The sequence below is a fragment of the Hordeum vulgare genome, chromosome 5H (assembly GCF_904849725.1).
Source record: "Hordeum vulgare subsp. vulgare chromosome 5H, MorexV3_pseudomolecules_assembly, whole genome shotgun sequence".
Classification (NCBI taxonomy): domain Eukaryota; kingdom Viridiplantae; phylum Streptophyta; class Magnoliopsida; order Poales; family Poaceae; genus Hordeum; species Hordeum vulgare.
Window position 1 is genome coordinate 532290431 of NC_058522.1, and position 23694 is coordinate 532314124.

Genomic DNA, 23694 nt, shown 5'->3' on the forward strand with positions numbered 1-23694 from the left:
GTCCCTGGCATGCCTCTAGTTGGCTAGCCAGTTGATCGATGATAGTCAGTGTCTTCTGATTATGAACAAGGTGTTGTTGCTTGATAACTGGATCACGTCATTGGGAGAATCACGTGATGGACTAGACCCAAACTAATAGACGTAGCATGTTGATCGTGTCATTTTGTTGCTACTGTTTTCTGCGTGTCAAGTATTTATTCCTATGACCATGAGATCATATAACTCACTGACACCGGAGGAATGCTTTGTGTGTATCAAACGTCGTAACGTAACTGGGTGACTATAAAGATGCTCTACAAGTATCTCCGAAGGTGTTAGTTGAGTTAGTATGGATCAAGACTGGGATTTGTCACTCCGTGTGACGGAGAGGTATCTCGGGGCCCACTCGGTAATACAACATCACACACAAGCCTTGCAAGCAATGTAACTTAGTGTAAGTTGCGGGATCTTGTATTACGGAACGAGTAAAGAGACTTGCCGGTAAACGAGATTGAAATAGGTATGCGGATACTGACGATTGAATCTCGGGCAAGTAACATACCGAAGGACAAAGGGAATGACATACGGGATTATACGAATCCTTGGCACTGAGGTTCAAACGATAAGATCTTCGTAGAATATGTAGGATCCAATATGGGCATCCAGGTCCCGCTATTGGATATTGACCGAGGAGTCTCTCGGGTCATGTCTACATAGTTCTCGAACCTGCAGGGTCTGCACACTTAAGGTTCGACGTTGTTTTATGCGTATTTGAGTTATATGGTTGGTTACCGAATGTTGTTCGGAGTCCCGGATGAGATCACGGACGTCACGAGGGTTTCCGGATTGGTCCGGAAACGAAGATTGATATATAGGATGACCTCATTTGATTACCGGAAGGTTTTCGGAGTTACCGGGAATGTACCGGGAATGACGAATGGGTTCCGGGAGTTCACGGGGGGGGGGGGCAACCCACCCCGGGGAAGCCCATAGGCCTTGGGGGAGACACACCAGCCCTTAGTGGGCTGGTGGGACAGCCCACAAGTGCTCTATGCGCCAAGAGAAGAAAAATCAAGAGGAAAAGAAAAAAAAAGGGAGGAGGTGGGAAGGGAGGAGGACTCCCTCCCACCAAACCTAGTCCAACTCGGTTTGGGGGGGGGGGAGAGTCCTCCCCCTTGGCTCGGCCAACCCCCTTGAGGGTCCTTGGACCCCAAGGCAAGGCCCCCTCCCTCCCACCTATATATACGGAGGTTTTAGGGCTGATTTGAGACGACTTTTCCACGGCAGCCCGACCACATACCTCCACGGTTTTTCCTCTAGATCGCGTTTCTGCGGAGCTCGGGCGGAGCCTTGCTGAGACAAGGTCATCACCAACCTCCGGAGCGCCGTCACGTTGCCGGAGAACTCTTCTACCTCTCCGTCTCTCTTGCTGGATCAAGAAGGCCGAGATCATCGTCGAGCTGTACGTGTGCTGAACGCGGAGGTGCCGTCCGTTCGGTACTAGATCGTGGGACTGATTGCGGGATTGTTCGCGGGGCGGATCGAGGGACGTGAGGACGTTCCACTACATCAACCGCGTTCTCTAACGCTTCTGCTGTACGGTCTACAAGGGTATGTAGATCACTCATCCCCTCTCGTAGATGGACATCACCATGATAGGTCTTCGTGCGCGTAGGAAAATTTTTATTTCCCATGCGACGTTCCCCAACAGGGGTGGCAGCCCTAGATGGGGGGAGGTGCGGTGGCTAGGAGGGGAGGAGGGGTGGCACACCCTTCTGGTGGGCCTTAGGCCCACTTACGCTAGGGTCCCCCCTCTCCCCTATTCTTGCGCCATGGGCTGGGTGTGGGGGGCGCACCAGCCCACCTAGGGGCTGGTTCCCTCCCACACTTGGCCCATCTAGCCTCCCGGGGTGGTGGCCCCCTTCCGGTGGACCCCCCGGGCCACTTCCGGTGGTCCCGGTGGTCCCGGTACGTTACCGGCGACGCCCGAAACACTTTCGGTGTCCAAAACCATCCATCCTATATATCAATCTTTACCTTCGGACCATTCCGGAGCTCCTCGTGGCATCTGGGATCTCATCCGGGACTCCGTAAAACTTTCGGTAACCTCGTATAACAATTCCCTATAACCCTAGCGTCATCAAACCTTAAGTGTGTAGACCCTATGGGTTCGGGAAACAGGCAGACATGACCAAGACACCTCTCCGGCCAATAACCATCAGCGGGGTGTGGATACACATGGTGGCTCCCACTTGCTCCACGGTGATGTCATCGGATGAACCACGATGTCAAGGATTCAATCAATCCCGTATATAATTCCCTTTGTCTGTCGGTATAGAACTTGCCCGAGATTCGATCGTCGGTATACCTATACCTTGTTTGATCTCGTTACCGGTAAGTCTCTTTACTCATTCCGTAGCACGTCATCGTGTGACTAACTTCTTAGTCACATTGAGCTCATGATGATGTTCTACCGAGTGGCCCCAGAGATACCTCTCCGTCACGCGGAGTGACAAATCCCGATCTCGATTCATACCAACCCAACAGACACTTTCAGAGGTACGTGTAGTGCACCTTTATAGTCACCCAGTTACGTCATGATGTTTGATACACCCAAAGCACTCCTACGATATCCGGGAGTTGCACAATCTCACGGTCGAAGGAAAAGACACTTGACATTAGAAAAGCTTTAGCATACGAACAATACGATCTAGTGTTATGCTTAGGATTGGGTCTTGTCCATCACATCATTCTCCCAATGATGTGATCCCGTTATCAATGACTTCTAATGCCCATGACTAGGAAACCATGATCACCTATTGACTAACGAGCTAGCCAACTAGAGGCTTGCTAGGGACACATTGTGATCTATTTATTCATACATGTATTACTGTTTCCTGTTAATACAGTTATAGCATGAACAATAGACGATTATCATGAACAAGGAAATATGATAATAACCATTTTATTATTGCCTCTAGGGCATATTTCCAACACTATATCCTCAAGTTGTTTCCTTTCTCGCTAAAGGATGATGCTAAGACTTGGTTCACTTCTCTTGCTCCTGGTTGTGTGCGTAGTCCCCGGGATATGGTCTACTACTTCTGTGAAAATTATTTCCATGCCCATAAGAAGCAAGCTGCCTTGTAGGAAATATACAACTTTTCTCAAGATGAAGAAGAGAGTCTCCCACAAGCTTGGGGGAGGCTCGTCCAGCTACTAAATGCTTAGCCTGATCACCCTCTTGAGAAGAACGAAATACTTGATATCTTCTATAATGGACTTACCAATGCTTCCAAAGACCACCTAGATAGTTGTGTTGGCTGTGTTTTTAGGGAACGAACTATAGAACAAGTTGAGATCCTATTGAGTAATATCTTGTGCAATGAGAATGCTTGGACTATTCCCGAACCAGCTCCTAAGCCAACTCCAAAGAAAAGAGGTATTCTATTCCTCAGTCCTGAAGATATGCAAGAAGCTAAGAAATCTATGCGAGAGAAAGGCATTAAATTTGAAGATGTCAAAAATCTACCACCTATCGAAGAGATCCATGGTCTTGATAACCCGATACATGTAGTAGAAGTAAATTCTCTGCGTAGGTTTGATGAGAGTGATATTCCTTTTGATAAACCTGCTAGCTTATGCCTGGATGAATTTGATAACTTTGTTGCCAAACAACAGAGCTTCAATGATTATGTTAGCAGACAATTGGAACAGAATGCTTGTATGCTTAGTCATTTAAGTGCTTGTGTGGACAGAAATGCCAATGATCTTAAACTTCTCAGTAAACATGCCTCTATGGTTACTACTCACGTAGAACAAGTACTTAAAGCTCAGAATGACTTGCTCAATGAGTTAAATGACAATTCCGTTAGAATCGTCACTAGAGGCCGTAGAATGACTCAGGAACCTTCGTATCCTGAGGGTCATCCTAAGAGAATTGAACAAGATTCTCAAGGAGTTAGCACTGATGCACCTAGTCATCCTAGAAAGAAGAAGAAAGATGATAGGAACACTAGCAACCTAGATGTTGTTACCCGTGAGAATCTAAATGATGTCTCTGCCTTTGAAACACAATTTGGTAATGAACATGAGCCTAATGATAATATCAATAGTGATGTTCATGATGATTCTCAACCTAGCAATGATAAGGATGTGGAGATTGAACCTGTTGATCTTGATAACCCACAACCTAAGAATAGAAGATACGATAAGAATGACTTCGCTGCTAGGAAGCATGGTAAAAAAGGGAACCATGGGTTCAGAAACCTATGCCCTTTCCTCCCGAACCATCCAAGAAAAAGGATGATGAGGATTTTGAACGATTTGTTGAAATGATTAGACATGTCTTTCTGCAAATGTGTTTGACAAATATGCTCAAAATGTCTCCGTATGCTAAGTACATGAACGATATTGTGACTAATAAGAGGAGGATACCTGAGGTTGAGATTTCCACCATGCTTGCTAATTATACCTTCAAGGGTGGAACTCCTAAGAAACTAGTTGATCCCGGTGTGCCCACTATAACTTGCTCCATTAAAGGTAACTACGTTAGAACTGCTTTATGCGACCTTGGAGCCGGTGTTAGTGTTATGCCTCTCTCTCTTTATCGTAGACTTGAACTGGATAAATTGACACCCACTGAAATCTCTCTGCAAATGGCCGACAAATCAACTGCTTTCCCTATCGGCATTTGCGAGGATGTGCCTGTTGTGGTTGCGAACGTCACTATCTTAACATACTTTGTTATTCTGGATATTCTCGAGGACGATGCCATGGCGGTCATCCTCAGAAGACCCTTTTTAAACACCGTAGGGGCTGTTATAGATTGCAACAAAGGCAATGTCACTTTCCATGTCAATGGTAATGAGCATACGGTGCACTTTCCAAAGAATCAATATAGAGTACATTGCATCAATGCTATCGAAAAAACTTCATCGATTCTTATTGGGAGCTTTGAATGCCCTATACCTCCTGTTAAGATGAAGTATGATTTGCTTGTTGGGGAGATACACATCCCCATTGAGGTGACCTAGTGACTATTCGGAAATTCTCCGTCTTCTTTTGCAATTCGAAAAGGTTTGTCGAGGAGACTTGATCAACCTCATTGACGGATTTCCTTTGATGACCATGAGATGGATGAATCGAGGAGTCACAAACCTCTGTTCCAAGCTTTCACCTTCGGTTGCTTAGAAGAAAAATGATAGGTTTAGTTTAGTTTTCCCTGTTTTCTGTCTTAGCGTCTCGTAGAAAAATACCGTGAAAATAAAAGTTCTCCGAACGTCCTAAAAATCAAGTGTGATTTTTTCTGGATTTTTTGAAAAATACTGAGACGAAGAGCTAGTCTGGGGGCTGCACCAGTGGGCCATAAGCCCTGGAGGCGCGGGCACCCCCCTGGCCATGCCTACCTGGCTTGTGGGGCCCATGTGCACCCCCTCCACTCATTCTAGATCCCATATGCTTCTCCTACCTCCAGAAAAAATCGTTTCGCAACTCAAACCCGTGTTCTTTCTCCTCTTGCTTGGATTTTCGATCTCTTTGCTCAAAGCACCATTCTCCGAACTGTTTTGGGGAAATTACTCCTTGGTAAGTGACTCCTCCATTGGTCCAATTAGTTTTTGCTCTAGTGCCTTATACTTCACGTATTTTTGCTGCCTTGGTGACCATGTTCTTGAGCTTTGCATGCTAATTTTAGCTGGTCCCAAGTAGTTTTGATGCGTAATATGGCCTCTAGGCACTTGTTGGAGTAGTTGCTACGAGTTTAGTTGAGGCTTGTTCACTTTTCCTTTGGGTCACTAAAAATTTCAGAAAAGGAAGATGTTCAGGAGAAACTATCATGGTGGTTCCTCAAGCAAGAGAGGTCCCCGTCTTGCGATTCGGGAGCCCGATCCTTACCAACCAAGGGACGCACAGGTACAACCATGTGAATGGCCTTCTGATGAATTCATGATTGAGCCAGGTTACAAAGACGAGTTTGATACACTTGTTCACAACGTCGTTCTCGAAGAATTCATCTCCGATAAATGTGAATAGTATGTTGCTCTCACTGCCTCTTTTGTTCGTAGATTCAAATTTTCAGTTGGTCGTGATACATCTGTATTGTTTGATCTCTATGACAAATCGTATACCCATGGATTTAGAGGATTTCAATAGAATTTGCAAGATACCTATTTGGTGTAGTCTCAATGATCCTCCTAAATCTTCGGTTAGAGATTTTTCTCTCTGGTTTAACTATTGGAGAAACTAGAGATATTACACAGGCTACCATGGGGAGCATTCATTTTCCTGCCTTGCATTATTTTGCCCTCTTCGTAGGCAGATGCATTAATGGCAAGATTGAGCATTGACACCTCTGCGCACCCGACCTTAGTATTCTTAAGAGCGTAGTAACGGGTGATAGAAGTTTCAATATGGGAGCTATAATAGCAAGGAGGCTGAATAATAATGCTAATGAAGGGGATTTCTTTGGTGGGATCTATGCCACCCGCATAGCAAATTTTCTTCGAGTACCCATCCGCGAAGGAGATCCCCCGTTCCATACAGCTTTCCTTGACCACGTCGCTTTGACACGCTATCAGTTCCTTGAGAGGGATGACGAATCCCTCCAATACCGTTTGATATTTAACCAGCAACATGTTTTCCATATTACCCTTCCTGCTCCTCCTTCTTTGACTTTCAGGTAAAACGGAGATATTACATAACTAGAGGAGAGGAATAGGAGTATGAGAGGGAGGCAAAGGTTGCTCGTCTCCGTGAGGCAGCTATTCAGGCAGTGGCTGCAGCGCTCCCGTATAACCCCCTTTATGATTTTGGGTGTCGCCCGGACCATCCTTGGGAGTAGACCAACTTAGACCAAAAGCCTAAGTTTGGGGGAGTACGTGTTTCTCACCGACTTTATATTCTTGCTTATGCTTTCACTTTGTTCGTCGGTGTTCACACTTTTCCACTGTACCATCCATGCTAGTTTATTTCTTTTTCTCGTTTTCTTTTCGTGTGTCTATCTAGTTTGAGAAAACCCAAAAAGATTTTCTTTTCCTTTTTTGCTTGTTGGGAGCTTTCCCGTGTAAATAGTTTTCTTTTTCATTGGGTCAAGGTAGTAGACCATGGTTACAATGTTTAGTGGCTCTCGCATGCATATCTGTTTATCTGTTAAAGAGCCATATTACTTTGTCTTCTCCTTTGTGTTTGCCTGCAGATTCCATCTTAGTCCAATGCACGAGCACGCTTATTATTGTTCACATCGTTCGGTTGTGCAAGTGAAAGGCAATAATGACGATATATGAAGTGACTGAGCCTGGAAAGGCTGGTATGAACTCGATCTATTTTGTTTTTGTAAATATGACTAGCTCATCGTACTTGATTCAGCTTTGTTGTGAGAGAAACATGTTTGCAATGACAACTTAGAGATCATAGTTGCTGATGCCATGCTTAATTAGCTAGGAGCTTATAATGGTTTGTCTTGGATGCCAACATGAATGTTGAGATGACTATGATGTAGTATGATAGGATGGTATCCTCCTTTGAATGATTCAAGTGGCTTGACTTGGCGCATGTTCACGCATGTGGTTGAAACAAAATCAACATAGCCTCTATGATATTCAAGTTCATGGTGATTTATGTCCTACTCATGCTTGCACTCGATGTTAGTTTATCTCGATGCATTTTGATGACTGTTGTCGCTCTCTAGTTGGTCGCTTCCCAGTCTTATGCTAGCCTTCACTTGTACTAAGCATAAATACTGCTTGTGCATCCACTTCCATAAACCCAAAGTTGTTCCATATGAGTCCACCATACCTACCAATATGCGGTATCTACCTCCCGTTCCAAGTCAATTTGCATGTGCTACTCTCTAAACCTTCAAGAAATACTCTGTTTTGCATGCCCGAACCGCTCATGTGGTGACAGGGGGCTATCAGTATCTTCCATGCTAGGCGTGTTATCCTCGATATGTGTTTATTCACTATCATTCACGAGAAAGGGGCCGGTAATTGGAATTCCCAGTTCCATGCTCAAATCGAAAAGATAATTGCAAACAAAACTCCCCCAGGATTGATGTTGGTATGGGCGGCACCCGAGTATTCGACTAGTCATGGAGTGTGATTGATTGGTGGTGGGGGAGTCAAAACTTTACTTTTCTGTTTGGGAACCGCCTATAACATGTGTAGCGTGGAAGATGGTGAGAACTCTTAGTCATTGCGTTGATAATGAGAGCATGCCACCCAAAATTATTATCTCTATTTTCAAAGCTTGAGCTCTGGCACCTCTGCAAATCAATGCTTCCCTCTGCGAAGGGCCTTTCTATTTATGTTCCTGTTGAGCCATCCTCCTCTTATAAAAGCACCAATTAGAGAGCACCTCTGTCATTTTTAAGATTTGCTTTTAACTGTGTTGAGTATGACTGTGACTGGGTCTTCTTTGCCATGAATTACAATGTTTAGTCAGCCCTTGGTCTTTGAAGGTGCTCTGCATTTATGTTTTGCGGTCTCAGAAAGAGCTAGCGAGATACCATCTGTTCGTACGGCTTCATGTTGTTTTGATTGAAGTGTTGACGTTTGAGACTTATTATTATTTGCTCCATAGTTGATTATGCCATTGATTGGAGTTTACGTGAGACCTTGATGTCATTTTCTTATGTGGTTAGCTTGTGATCTTGCTGAAATTCTGGTTATGAGTTAGACATAGTTGCAACAACAAGATCAAACAGATTTTGTCAAAGTTTTTCTTTTGTCTCTTTCAGTTTGTCAACTGAATTGCTTGAGGACAAGCAAGGCCTTAAGCTTGGGGGAGTTGCTACGTCTCCCTCATATCTACTTTTCCGAACTCTTTTTCCCTTGTTTTGGACTCTAATTTGCATGATTTGAATGGAACTAACCCGGACTAAAGCTGTTTTCAGCAGAATTGCCATGGTGTTGTTTTTGCGCAGAAATAAAAGTTCTCGGAATGACCTGAAAATTTACGGAGAATTTTTCTGGAATTTATGAAAAATACTGGCGCAAGAATCAGCGGAGGATGTGGAGCGTGGAGCCCACAAGCCCACCAGGCGCGGCCACCCCTGGCCGCGCGTGGCACGCTTGTGGAGCCCGCGACGCTCCACCGCCTCCAAATCCAGCTCTATTTAGTCCGTCTCGCCCGAAAAAAAATCGGGAAGAAGAGTTCATCGCGTTTTACGATACGGAGGCGCCGCCACCTCCTGTTCTTCATCTAGAGGGCAGATCTGGAGTCTGTTCTGGGCTCCGGAGAGGGGAGATCGTCGCCATCGTCATCATCAACCTTCCTTCATCATCAATTCCATGATGTTCTTCACTGTTCGTGAGTAATCTCATCGTAGGCTTGCTGGACGGTGATGGGTTGGATGAGATCTATCATGTAATCGAGTTAGTTTTGACGGGGATTGATCCCTAGTATCCACCATCTTCTGAGATTGATGTTGCTACTACTTTGCCATGCTTAATGCTTGTCACTAGGGCCCGAGTACCATGATTTCAGATTTGAACCTATTATGTTGTCGAATATATATATGTGTTTTAGATCCTATCTTGCAAGTTGTAGTCACCTACTATGTGTTATGACCCGGCAACCCCGGAGTGACAATAGCCGGAACCACTCCCGGAGATGACCATAGTATGAGGAGTTCATGTATTCACCAAGTGTTAATGCGTTGGTCCAGTTCTTTATTAAAAGGAGAACCTTAATATCCCGTAGTTTCCATTAGGACTCCGCTGCCACGGGAGAGATGGACAATAGATGTCATGGAAGTTCTTTTCCCAAAGCACGTATGACTACATACGGAATACATGCCTACATTAGGTTGACGAACTGGAGCTAGTTACTTATCTCTCTGTGTTATAACTGTTGCATGATGAATCACATCTGGCATAATCATCCATCACCGATCCAATGCCTACGAGCTTTTTTCTACTGGTCCTTGCTACGTTACTTTGCCGCTACTGTTGTCACTGTTGCTACTGTTACTCTGTTGCTACTGGTTACTGTTACTACTGCTGCTATCACCCTACTTTGCTACTGATACTTTGCTGCAGATACTAAATCTTTCAGGTGTGGTTGAATTGACAACTCAACTGCTAATACTTGAGAATATTCATTCGCTTCCCCTTGAGTCGAATCAATAAATTTGGGTTGAATACTCTACCCTCGAAAACTGTTGCGATCCCCTATACTTGTGGGTTACCATGGATCAAAGGGAAGATGCGATGATCATTGTATTGAAGATCAAGAGAGAGAGATTGCGATCTAGGTAATTGCTATGGACCCGTAGGTCTATGGTGAACTACTCACACGTCATCATGAGAGCAACAAGGTTGATGAAGAGGCCCTCCGCGATCGATCCCCCTCCGGCAGGTCTCTAGAACAGAGCTCGAGATGGACTCCCGTCTGAACAGAGACTTGCGGCAACATAAAACTGTTTCGTAACTACCTTTAGGGGTTTTGAGATATATGAGAATTTATCAGACAGAGAAGAGAGACGGGAGAGCCTTAAGGGGCCCACAAGACATCAGGACGCCCCCCAGGCCACGTCTTGTTGGCTTGTGGGGCCCTCGGGTTGCCCCCGGCCTTCTTCTGATACTCATTGGTCTTCTTTTGGTCCAAAAAATCTCCAAAATTTTTCACGTCAATTAGACTTTGTTTGGTATCAAAAACCTAAAAAGTGAAAAATATGCACATAACAGCAAGTGGCACTGGGCACTAGATCAATAGGTGAGTGCTCAAAAATAGTATAAATTGGTAAATAAATACCCAAAAAGTATCCTAGAATGATAAAATCTCAGCATGGAACAATCAAAAATATAAGTTGGAGACGTATCATTTACTACTTGTTACCTTTCTGTTTTTATATTTTCACATTACAAAACCCTATTTATATCATTTATACTAGTGCAACATTGTATTGGGTGTGTTGGAGATACAAGAGATTTCTTTTATTTCATTGCAGGATTGTTTGAGAGAGACCATCTTGATCGTACATATCCCATGGATTGATAAACCTTAGGTCATCGACTTGAGGGAAATTTGTTGTTGTCCTACAAAACTCTGCACTTGGAGGCGCAACAACGTCTACAAGCATAAAGTTGTGTAGTAGACATCAATCTATTTTGTGGCACTCTTGCCGGGGAGGTGAGTGCTTGAAGGTATATCTTCAGATCTTGCAATTGAATATTTTAGTTTCTTGTTTTTCACTAGTTTGGTTTTATAAAATAAAATTACAAAAATTAAATGGAAATTAGGTTGCCTCAGATTCTTCGTCTTTAAAATATCTTCCTTGAAAATGATAGATCGGAAAAGCGTGCTCAATTGTTAGAGCGAGAATTTAACAAAATGTTTAATGTGTGTCCTTTCTATGATGAGCATGATTGCAATGTTGTTAGTACTCTTGCCATGAATGTCCATGATGCTAATGGTATTAAAAGCCATAAGTTGGGGGGTGCTATGTTTGATGAAGATAATATTTTTAGTCCCCCAATTTTTTATATTTATTATGATGATAGCATGGCTCCTATTTATGATGATTACATTGATGAAAGTGGGTTTGGAAGAATGTCATATCTTAGTGATTATTATCCCACTATTTTGGAGGATATTGAATCTTTTTATAATGATAAAACTGGATTTCGAGAGGTCATGACTTTATTTATTAATGATTCCACTATTTCGAAAGAGGTTCTAATTGATTATGTCAACCAAGTTGTTATATATCATGATTATTGTGATGACATATATGCTATAAAGAATAATGATCACCATGAAACTTTTCATCGTGATTTTAATTTTCATTTGGATTATGCTAATCATGTGATGATAGTTATTTTGTTGAGTATTCTCCCACTATTATGAATGACAAACTTGCTTATGTGGAGAGTAATGAAAATTCTATGCTTGTGGATCGTGAAAAGAATGCTTTATGTGATAGTTATATTGTTGAATTCCTTCATGATACTACTGAAAATTATTATGAGAGGGTAAATATGCTTATGCACATCTCAGTAATATCAAGTTTTCTCTGTACGTAAATTTTCCGATCGTCGGCTTTAAGTTCGATCTTATCGTAAACCTAAGTCAAGATATACATGCTCCAGATATGATCGAGCATCTCGTTCACGTGAGATAGTTCTTCAGGGTTCATTGCGTGGCTATAAGTGGGGTTAACTCGAAGTATTCCCGGTGTATAGCTTGGCATGTTTTCGGCGTGGAGGGGATCCAAGGGTAACTCTAGATCATGTGTCGGAGTTGGCTCGAGAGCCAACACAACTTCACAGATAGGGGTTGGGCCTGGATCCGGACCATGGTTCGAGGGGAGATCGTATGGAGTTGCTACATCGGAGTTCTCCAGCGATACGAGGGCATCTAGCCCGACGTCCTCAAAGGAGATCAATTTCGGAGTCGATCCTTCGGTGCTTGGTAGCCCCCACCTGATCGGGCGTCCAGCTGATAGGATGAGTGATACGTCCATTTTGCATCATGTTTTGTTACTGTTATTTAGAGTGGTTCTATGCATTTTTCCACTTGGTGGAGTAATGCTAATGCCTTTTATCTTATAATATGCAAGATTTACATCAAGTGGGAGAATGCGAGCAGATGGAATTTTGGACCTGGAGAGCTACATCACAGATGCCTATTTTGCACATATCCAATTGGGCTGACACTTTACGGATATTTATTTTATAAAAAATAAAAAAATACTAGAATGAAGAAGTGCCATAGGGGGTCCACTTGGAGGCCACTAGACACCAGGTCGCGCCACGCATCGCAAGCATGGCCTGATGTCTAGTGGGCCACCTGGCCCACCTATGGTGCCCGTCTTCTGGTATAAATTCTGCTTCGACCTAAAAAATTAAGGAGAGGACTTTCGGGACGAAGCGCCACCGTCTCAAGGCGGAACATGGGCAGGAGCACTTTTTCCCTCCGGCGGAGCGATTCCGCTGGAGGAACTTCCCTCCGAAAGGGGGCAATCGAGGCGATCGTCATCACCAACAACCCTCTCATCTTGGAGAGGCCAATCTCCATCAACATCTTCGTCAGCGCCATCTCCTATCAAAAACCTAGTTCATATCTTATACTCAGTGTTGTACCAAAACCTCGGATTGGTACCTGGGGTGTGTCTAGTAGAGTTAATTACAGCTTGTAGTTGATGTTTTATGGTTTACTTGGTGGAAGATCATATGTTCAGATCCATTATGCTATTCAATACCTATATTATCATGGACATTTTTATCACTTGTGACTATTGACTTTTGTTCTTGAGGCCACAAGACAAATCATGTTGCAAGTAGTCATGTGAAGTTGATATTCGTTCGATATTTTGATGATATGAATGTTGTGATCCCCTTAGTAGTGTTATGTGAATGTAGACTACATAAGACTTCACCATATTTTGGACCTAAGGTAATGCATTGTGGAGTAGTAATTAGAGGGTGGGTTGCGAGAGTGACAGAAACTTAAATCCCAGTCTATGCACTACTTCATAAGGGGCTGATTTGGATCCCTATGTTTAATGCTATGGTTAGAATTTATTCTTCATATTTTTCTCGTAGTTACGGATGCTTGTGGGAGGGTTAATAATAAGCGGGAGGTTTGTTCAAGTAATAACAACACCCAAGCACTGGTCCACCCACATATCAAATTATCAAAATACCGAACGCGAATTAACCCGACATGACGAAAGTGACTAGATGAAATTCATGTGTGCCCTCAAGAACGCTTTTCCTATTATAAGAAATTGTTATTGCCTGTCCTTTGCCACAAAAGGATTGGCCTGCCTTGCTGGACCTATTGTTACTATTGCTACTAGTCACTTGTTACAATTATGTTGCTATCAAACAACTTGGTACCACTATTTCAGTGCTTGCAGAAATTACCTTGCTGAAAAGCGCTTGTCATTTCCTTTCGCTCCTCATTGGGCTCAACACTCCTACTTATCGAAAGGAACACGATTGACCCGTATGCTTGTGGGTCATCAATGAGCTCTCCATGGGAATCCGGGGTGTATCCCAGGCCTCCAAAGGTCATGATCTGATCTAGGGCATAGTTCTCGACGGAGGACAGAAGGCCGGTCGAATCAGCACAGAAGGTCATGCTGCCGAACATGAAAAGTTGGTTGGGGACGTAAACCTTCTTGTATCCATTGCCGCAGTTAATCTCCAGACGAGCCATCGATCCTTTTTTCGATCTCAAAGTGGAACTCTCAATGAAAGCACCGGTGTAGGTGTGAAAACCGGCAAACCTCGGGGTAGGGGGTCCTGAGTTGTGGATCTCGGACGGATGGTAACAGGAACAAGGGAGACTATGTTTACCCAGGTTAGGGCCCTCTTAATGGAGGTAAAACCCCACATCCTTCTTTTGTTTACATTAATGGAGAAGTATAAAGTATATAGTTGATCTACCTCGATATCGCTGATGTGTTCTTACTCTAGGGCTAGGTGGATGATTTGTGTTGATGCATCTCCCCTCTATGGGCTAAACCCTATGGCTTATATACATGCCATGTAGGCTACCTAAGATTACAAGGTCGGTATCTTGGCGTGGAGGCGGTGGGAGAAGTCTTGGAGTATATGGAAAGCCTTTGAAAGATGCAGTCCCGATCACACCCCATTATGCTAATTCCAGAGTCCATCTTGACAAAGAGGAGGACCCATCGGCCCAATCCGAGGAGCCTGGGCCGACCAGGTTAGTTCCCGGGGTCTAGGACACCGTCACTTTGAAGTTATACTTGTTTTGCCTTTCTATGCAAGTCGGTTTTTGCTACAATAATTTTTTTTTCTTGCAAAATCCCTGTGCATATGAAGTGTCAGATTTAAATGTGGTTCATGATGCTCTCTTGCATGTTTCAATCACTATTCTTATGTGACCATCATTTAAATCATCATGCCTAGCTAAAAGGCGTTAAATAAAAGTGCTTGTTGGGAGACAACCCAATACAAATACCTACTGTTTTGTGTGTCCGCGTGATTAAGCTAGTGTAGTAATCATGTTTTGGGTCTTTTATTTCCATAATGTGCCAAGTAAAGCCTTTGGGATAGTCTGGATGCTTGTTTATTTGACTCTATGCAAAAACATAAACTTTTGTGCCCAGTATAAAAATTCTCAGATTTTACTGTAACATAAAAATATTCTGAAATTTTTACACATTATTGGTGTGCAAATATACTATGTTTTCCTAATGTTTCAGAATTTTCATAGATAGGGAAGTATGATTTTAGTTCACATCTTTACACACTGTTCTGTTTTTGACAGATTCTGTTTTGCATGCATTGTTTGCTTGTTCTAGTGTTTCCATAGCTTATATTTAGTGATATAAATTATAGGAATGATATACTATAGTAGGAATTATGTTAGAACAATTATGAATCTTGTCTTGACAGTACCTAAGTGAATGATCTATTTTTGTTATAGTAACCCATATCATGAAGTTTCGTTAAGTTTTGTGTGATTCAAGTTTTCAAGGTTTGGGTGAGATACCAATATGAGGAGAATAAGGAATGAAAATACCTTAAAGATATGTTTTGAGAATCCTTTGGAGGTGAGACACCGATATGAGGAGAATAATGATACATTAGAAGCTTGAGCATTGAGATAAGAGTTCTTCTCATCCTCTAAAGATATGTTTTGAGAATCCTTAGGAGGAGAAAAATCCATATCTACAATTCGCTCTAAATTTGGGTCCATGACCCTAAAGAGGTTAAGCATGCGAATGACCCAAATATCAAAAATTGCGCCATCAAAACTTAGAGTGTCAGAGAACCCTAATCCCCTAGTCGACATCCTTGCTCTGTGGGTGGTTAAACCTAATAATGAGGGACCTAGCTCTGGTACCAATTGAAAGGATGTGGATGTCGACTAGAGGGGGTGAATAGGCGCTTTAAAATAATTATGGTTTAGGATTGAACAAATGCGGAATAAAACTAACATTTAATTAGTCAAGCACAAAACCTAAAACAACTAGGCTCACCTATGTGCACCAACAACTTATGGTAAATAAGATAAACAACTAAGTGATAGCAAGATATATAACAAGAAACCATATGGCTATCACAAAGTAAAGTGCATAAGTAAAGGGCTCGGGTAAGGGATAACCGAGGCACGCGGAGACAACGATGTATCCCGAAGTTCACACCCTTGCGGATTAATCTCCCTTTGGGTGTGGAGGCACAATGCTCACCAAGATGCCACTAAGGCCACCGTAATATCCTCACGCCCTCGCACAATGCAAGATGCTGTGATTCCACTAAGGCACCCTTGAGGGCAGTCACTGAACCTGTACAAACAAGGTTGGGGCAATCTCCACAACTTAATTGGAGGCTCACAACAACACCACGAAACTTCACTACAATGGAATATGGCTTCGAGGTAACCTGAAATGCTCGGGGCAATCTCCACAGCCTAATTGGGGACCCCGACGCTTGCCCGGAGCTTTACACCACAATGATTGAGCTCCGAGGAACCACCAAGCTTCTAGGATGCCAAAGCACCCAAGAAGAACGAGTATTAGGGTACCAAGCACCCAAGAGTAATAAGCTTCTCAAGCTTCACTTCGACGTATCACTGTGGAGAACTCAAACCTATCCATCAAATGCAATGGCAAGGGCACATGGAGTGCCCAAGTCCTTGTCTCCCAAACCCCTCCACAACAAATAATGCTATGGAAGAAAATGAGAGGAAGAACAAAGAAGAACACGAAGAACTCCAAGATCTTGATCCAAGGGGTTCCCCTCACATAGAGGAGAAAGTGATTGGTGGAAATGTGGATCTAGATATCCTCTCTCTTTTCTCTCAAGAACTAGCAAGAATCATTGGAGGGATTGAGAGTTAGCAATCTCGAATAAGGTCAACAATGGGGGGCAAACACGAGCTCAACGGATAGGGACCTTTGGGGAAGAAGGCCGAACTGAGAGAGGGCAGGGCCGATAGTACCGCCAGGAGTAGTAGTGACAAGCGACAGTAGCACTACCGCAAAGTTCGACCAAAAAAGGTATTTAACTTATGGGCAACGGTACTCGCCAACGGTACAAAGCCGGGCCACTACCGTTCAGGAGCAGTACTACTACCGGCCCGGGCGGTACTACCGATGATAAGAGGTAGTACCACTCCAGGGAGCGGTACTACCGCTTGGATCATTCCAGGTAGACCACGGGCAAGACAAGAAAACCAGAACGGTCATATCTTTGGCATACGAGCTCCGAATTGAGCAAACTCAAGTTTGTTTGATTCGGGACGACAAGAGCTATCCAACAGCTCTATGAAAATGCCAATGATATAGATATGTGAGACCTCTATGAATGAAGAACCGGCAAAAACTCCAACATCGAAAACATCATAGAAGATGCACATGAACTCTATTTTCGATGAACTCGAGCTTGTCATAAAGATGACCATAAGCTCTAGAACTCACAAAGAGAACCACAAAACAAGAACCAAGAAAGATTATGCAAGGATGCAAATGGTTTGATCTCTAAACGAACGATACGATCAAGCTTCTCACTTGAGAGCCCCCCTTGACAGTACGACAATCTATCCTAAAATAGAAAATCTATCAAGGACAAACCTATACCTTGCACATAGTCCACTTGAGCTAGATGATGACGATCTTGACTTCCTCAAGATGGACCACCTTTCTTGATTGCGCTGGCTCGATGAAGACTTATAAATTGCTCCCTCATACTCCACTATGGGTGAGCCACTCTTCAGCACATCTTCACAAGTACATTGTCACCACAATGGACGACAAGCTTCAAGCAAGATATCTTTGTGATGCTCCACTTGAACTTGCACACCGCAATCTTGATGACGATCATCACTTGACGTCATCCTTCATGGGTTGTATGAGATCTTCCTCTTGGCTCAAGCCCATGGAAACACACCTAACCCACATAGAACTCTCACGAAGACCAAGGGTTAGTACACAAAACTGTAATGGACAATGCTTACCATACCATCGGATCACTTGATCCCTCTCGGTACATCTTGTACGCTTTGTGTGTTAATCATCTTGATTTACTCTTTGACTTAGTTTTGATCAACCTTGTATCTTTATGACCATTCTTTGGATAATACCTTGAATACCACCTTGGTCATCATATATACTTCTTGAAACCAACAGATGGACTTCAAGAAGTGTCTATGGACGAATCCTTCAAATATAACTTAAGGCAACCATTAGTCCATAGGGATTGTCATCAATTATCAAAAACCACATATGAAGAAATATGCTCTAACACCAGCGCATCAGAACAGCAACCATCGTTGATGAAAAGAAGCGTAACGAAAGTATCCAACCTCTAGACACACTAATACAAACGAATGAAAATAGGGTCCACTGAAAACAAAGGTTGAGCGTGTCTCGTGAGATCCATCGGATACAAACCTTCACACGCCTCTGAAGATGAAAAACACCACTGGAGGGGGACCAGACGAGAGAACCTTATTCCATCTTCAGAGAGTCGTTGCCACCTCGCCTTTCTAAACAGAACACAAACCCTAATAAAACTGAAATGAGCATAAAAAATAGAGCCCTTCTGCCGACAACGCCGGGATCCACCACGCCTTCATGTCCCTATGACTATAAAAGACAAGGTAGACCGGCAACAACACCGGCGAGAGGCACAAAAACCCTAGCCAAAGGGTCCTCTTTTTCCATAGGAAGAAAAAAACGATTGTTCACGTCCGATACTGCATATGACACATCTAGATGTAACATAATTATTATACATCTAAATAACTAAACGAAGGATAAACATGAAAAAAAGAAAAAAAATATTCACACAAATCTCTACTTAAGATGAATGATATATGACTTAAATTTGTAATATATGTCACATTTGAATGTGATTTAGCAAAACCGATGTAGCTCTACCTCTGTTAAGCGAAGGTGGCGTCAACGGATGATCGAAAGGTGCCAAACCGGAGCCCAAGCCGGTGACGCGCCACAGCCTATCCAGATCCAACACGTACGCGCCGAACTCCCACGACGTGCCTGCTGCGCACCGTCGCACGCAGACCGGCCCGGTTGCGACCGCACGAAATCACGCGCACAACTACACGACCGGAGAGGGCGTCACCGCCATGTGAAAACACGCACCGGCGACCATCCATCCAGTCCCGTCGACGGACACTTCAACCCATGCCCGAACGCGATCAACCGAGTGCCCGGAAGCACCCCCTCTGGACCGGAGGCGGCCGGGCCGCTCCTAACTGAAATGACCACCCAACCACGCGAGCGGCCGGCCGGTGAGAGTGCCGACGTACCGCGCACACTTGGTGGCCGTCCGTCTGTTGCGTCGAAAGCGATCACCAGTCCACCGATCCCTCCCTCCATCCAGCTGCAGGTCGGCACGAACTTATCAACCCCGGCGGGCGGGCCGACGTCGCTGTCGCCGTTTCCACCGCGCGCGCGGCAAGTTGGGTGCCGCCGGTCGACGTTCACGATGCTGCGAACCGGCCCGAGTTTGTTTCCACTTGCAGCCACCGGTGTCTTGTGCTACCACCACCACTACGCAGGTCGTAGTCTCCTACTGCTAGCACATGTCACGCTGCAATTCCCCGGCTACAACAGGCGGTGGAATCGGATTTGATTATTAGCCGAGAGCTAATCACGTCACGCGGACACGTAGAGAACGGTCTTCCTAGGCGGCCGATCGATCGAGGTTGAGTGCACTTCTCCGCTTCTGCTGCTGTGAACTGAAGCAGAGTTTTCCGTCTCTCTTTTCTTCTTGCAAGTTACAGTAGAATTCTCTTCGTGGCGAATACAGGTTGCAGTGTACGCAAAGGGGATAGACATGGGAGAATAACCAATCATTTGAAGTTTCATCGAGCCACTCAAGTTAAATTGATAAAAGAAGTGCAAAAAATATATTCAATCAATTCCAATGATTTCCAATTCCATTGATGTTCATGTTACACAGTACTGCTAGTTCATGACCAATCATAAGTTCATGTTACACAGTACTGCTAGTTCATGACCAATCTCTGTATGAGTATGTATGAACTCTGGACTACAATATACTGACGCCTACACAACAACTCAAGGAGGATACAAGCACTCCTCCGTCGTTTACAAGGAACCAACAAGATCTAGGACCTATATCTACGTATATGGCTACTGGAGTATGTATGTATGTATGTATGTAGTATTACTCACTCGCTCACTCACTCAATCTGTACAGGAGCAGAACAAATTAAACCAAACGAATGAACGAATTTCACCACTGGATCGACTGGACCAAAAACTTGGGATGGATCGATGGGATCCATGCAGCAGCTAGCTGCTCACGCGGTGAGAAGCCGAGGCTTCTTGAAGGCGAGAGGGCTCTGCACCTCCTCGTCGTCCTCCCACATCATCTTGCCCTTGGCGCACGGCCTCCACACGAACTCCGGCACGGCCGGGATGTTCAGGTCGAAGGCCCGGGCGGCGGAGCTCCCGTTGCCGGTGCTCCCCACCTCGGACTCGGCGGCCGCGGCGGCCAGGAGCTCGGTGGACGAGGCGGCGACGCCGCCCACGCCGCCGTCGTAGTGCTTCCTCTTGTGCCCGCCCAGCGCCTGCCCGGTTGGGAACTCCTTTTGGCAGATGGAGCACCTGTGGACCCTGTTGGTCGCGCCGTCGGAGGACGCCGCGGTGGACGACGTGGCCGGCTCGGCGGAGGGCAGGACGGCGGCGACGGCCGGGAGGGACACGAGCGGAGCGGCGGCGGCATCAGCGGGAGGAGACGGCAGCTTCACCCGGTGGCTCGTCTTGTGGCCACCGAGCGCCTGGTAGGAGCCGAAAGACCTGCCGCAGACGGAGCACTTGAACTCAGCGACCGCCGGCGCAGCGAACGACTCGGGCTGCGGTGCCTGAACACGCTGCTTGCCACCGCCGCCGCCGCCACGGGAGAGCATGAGGAGGCAGAGCGCGAGGTTCTCCTCCTCAGAGCGGTGGCGGCGCGATCGCTTCCTCTTGGCCCATCCCTGCAGCACGTGGCCGCTCTCCTCGCCGCTGGTGGCGCCGCTGACCGCCTCCCAGTCCTGGCGCTGCTGCTGCTGCTCCGGGATCAGGGCGTGGAGCGCTTCCATGGCGGACGACGACATGGTAGCCAGTTCACAGACGAAGCTAAGCAAAGCAGGTCTGGAGCGAAGACCTCTTCTTCTTCTTCCTTGCGAGGGTGGGAGAGTGTGGTTGCTTGGGCGTCCGCCTCGCTCTAGCTGGGTGTGGTGTGGTGTGGTGTGAGGGAGTGGTGGAGTGAGGGATGGTTATAAAGCGGTGGGGGCGGTGGATCGAGGAGGTGGCCGGCGGCGTGGGAAGTTGCGTCGCAGGTGGAGAGCATGGAAACGTGGTCGATCGTGCGGCCCGGGCGCACGAGGCGCGCGCGGGGAGGCTGACGGGCGGGGCCCGGGGGTGGTGGTTAGTTAGGAACCGGTGGAGTGGCGGCCAAGGTTGGGTTGTGGGTCACTGGGGTTCTCGACGTGGTGGGTGGAGGAGTGGTGGGTCGCATGCAACGAAAAAGTCGTGGTCAACGTGGAGGGGAAGACACGGCCGGGCTGGCAAGTGGAGCTACTACTGAGCCTGTGTGTGTGTGTGTGTGTGTGTGTGGCGGGAGTGTGGTTCCGAAGAAGAGTGAGGACTGATCGGGTCGGATCGAGGAGGAGGCTGCGGTGTCAGTGCTGACCGACTGTGCGACGGGAAGCGGTCGCCGTCGGTTGCTGAACGCAAAGCCGGCCCGGTAACGCCGTTCGCAGATTACAGTTTACTTTACTGGTCGAGCTGGGGCCGTCGTGCGTATTTGACCCTCACTCTCATTGGACGGTTCGTTCCAAAAAAAGATGAATTCCGAAGCTACGTAGTCCGTACGTACTGGGTGACATGTCGTTCTGGGTAAGATCGAGCGGCCCGCGCAAAATCCCAATTGTGCTCGTCTTGGCGAAGCAGCCGGTGCATGCTGACCTCATGGCTTGATTGTTAGGGGCTTAGTGCCACTAGGGGAGCGAAATGACAGTGGGTCAAATTAAGGTACTTCAAAACGAACGAAGCGTTTGGCACATGCGTACGTGAAGAAAGCCGGCACGGTCTTCGCGCTCGTGCTTCTTCTGGAGGACGGTTCAGCGAAACCGATCCACGTTGAACCGACCCGGTAACAAGTCAGGTCAGCTGTGCGCCGGAGACCACGCAACCGGTGCTACCGGGCGTGCTTGGAAGATTCCAACGCCCTGGTCGTCTCTGGGTCAGTTAAAATAGCTCCTCGCCTGCCTCTGAGCTTCCGTCGTTCGCCTCAGGTTGGCTCGGCAAAAGTGGATCTTCTGCAGCAGAATCATTTTTTGCTAGTCGATCGTATACATATTTACCTCCTCCTGCTGGTACGTACTCTGTTTGACAATCAACATATACTCCTACTACTGGTCGTCTTGGAGCACAGTACACGATAGTACAGTACAGTTATTACACGAGGGTTTCTATTAATTTCTGCTTCATTTTTGCCGCAAGGCACCGACGGGAGGAAAAAGCTTGCCGTGCTACCAGCTCCCTCGTGTCCCTTTTTCTCACGAAAGGACCATGCCATGCCAACACACACACATGCCACTTGGCTTGCTACTAACCCAGCGTGCAGGCATGGTTATCTAGTCTGGCTAATAAAGAAGCATACCGCCTAAGCGTTGACGTATCAGCATGACAACCTCCATCGTATCACACATTCACACCCTCGGCGCCTCCCCCCGCGCGTCGTCCGTCACCGGGCACGTCACGCCCAGCACGGCCCGTCGTCGGCCGCTCGCTTGCCCACCGAAACTCGACTGTTAGAAACTAATTAGTATATTAGTTTATTAACAAAAAGAAATGTCCAATTTCAAATAATCGTGTCTTCTTTTTTTTTATTGTCAACAGACACATGTTTTGAAGGGATGACTTCATGAGGATTGCGCCGTACGGGGTCGGCAGGCAGGAAGCCTCTCTCTCGCCTTGCCTGACCCCGATCGGGGGCGATGGAGCTGTTCCGTTCCGTCCGCGCCTGACTTTTTCCGCAACCGCGGCCGGCTCGGGTTGGGCGACTCGGCCGGCGTCTTTCCCAGGGCGTCAAGCGGCACGTCTCCGTCGCCGTTGGATATGCGTTGCGTGCGCCTGCCTTTTCCCCACGTGTTCCTCGGGCCATAGGCGAGGTGCCGGTGGTGTCGTCGCGATCGGGTCCGCTACCCGCGTAGTACGCACGCAGCGCAGGTGGAGTGGCACAGCAAAGGCCGGCCTAATCTAACTGGTGATTGGGTGGCCAGTGAGATCGGGAGTGGCCACTGGCCGGCCGAACCACTGCCGTGCCGTGCCGTGGTGGATTGATTATCATCGTTGGGAGCTGGGGCAGTGGCCAGTGGCAGGCGGTGGTGGTTGCGCTGCGCGCGTAGCGGGCGTTGGGGTTGCTTGCGTCGTTGGATGCCGGGCCGGGGGTGCGGGGTGCTGGGTGTGCCACGAGCGGCCACGACGGTGCGAATATATCCCGACGCGGGCGGGCGGACCGACGGGGGATGGGGATCCATCCGTCCGTCTCGCCTGCTCGTGCTCGTGGATGGGGGTGGTGGTTGCCCGGTTGGCGAGTGGCTGGTGATCTAGCAAGCAATTGATTAGGCTTGGTATAAAGCGCCTACCTAACCGCCCCCCTGTGCTGTGCATAACAGAATCGACAACTTTCCCATCTGATCTCGGCTTTTGTTTTAAGCCACTGCCGCACCTGCACTGCGCTGCTGTCGTGA

At 46.4% G+C, this 23694-nt stretch overlaps 1 protein-coding gene across 1 annotated transcript; it reads right to left on the reverse strand.

Moving 5' to 3' along the window:
- Positions 1-19837: 19837 nt before the first annotated feature.
- LOC123398459 (zinc finger protein 1) lies at positions 19838-21180 on the reverse strand. Its single transcript, XM_045092929.1, has one exon. The coding sequence runs from the start codon at positions 21049-21051 to the stop codon at positions 20254-20256; it is 798 nt and encodes a 265-aa protein (XP_044948864.1). The 5' UTR covers positions 21052-21180; the 3' UTR covers positions 19838-20253.
- Between the last annotated feature and the right edge of the window lie 2514 nt (positions 21181-23694).

Coding starts and splice junctions, on each gene's coding strand:
- LOC123398459 (XM_045092929.1), bottom strand. CDS start 21,051: ATGTCGTCGTCCGCCATGGAAGCGCTCCACGCCCTGATCCCGGAGCAG.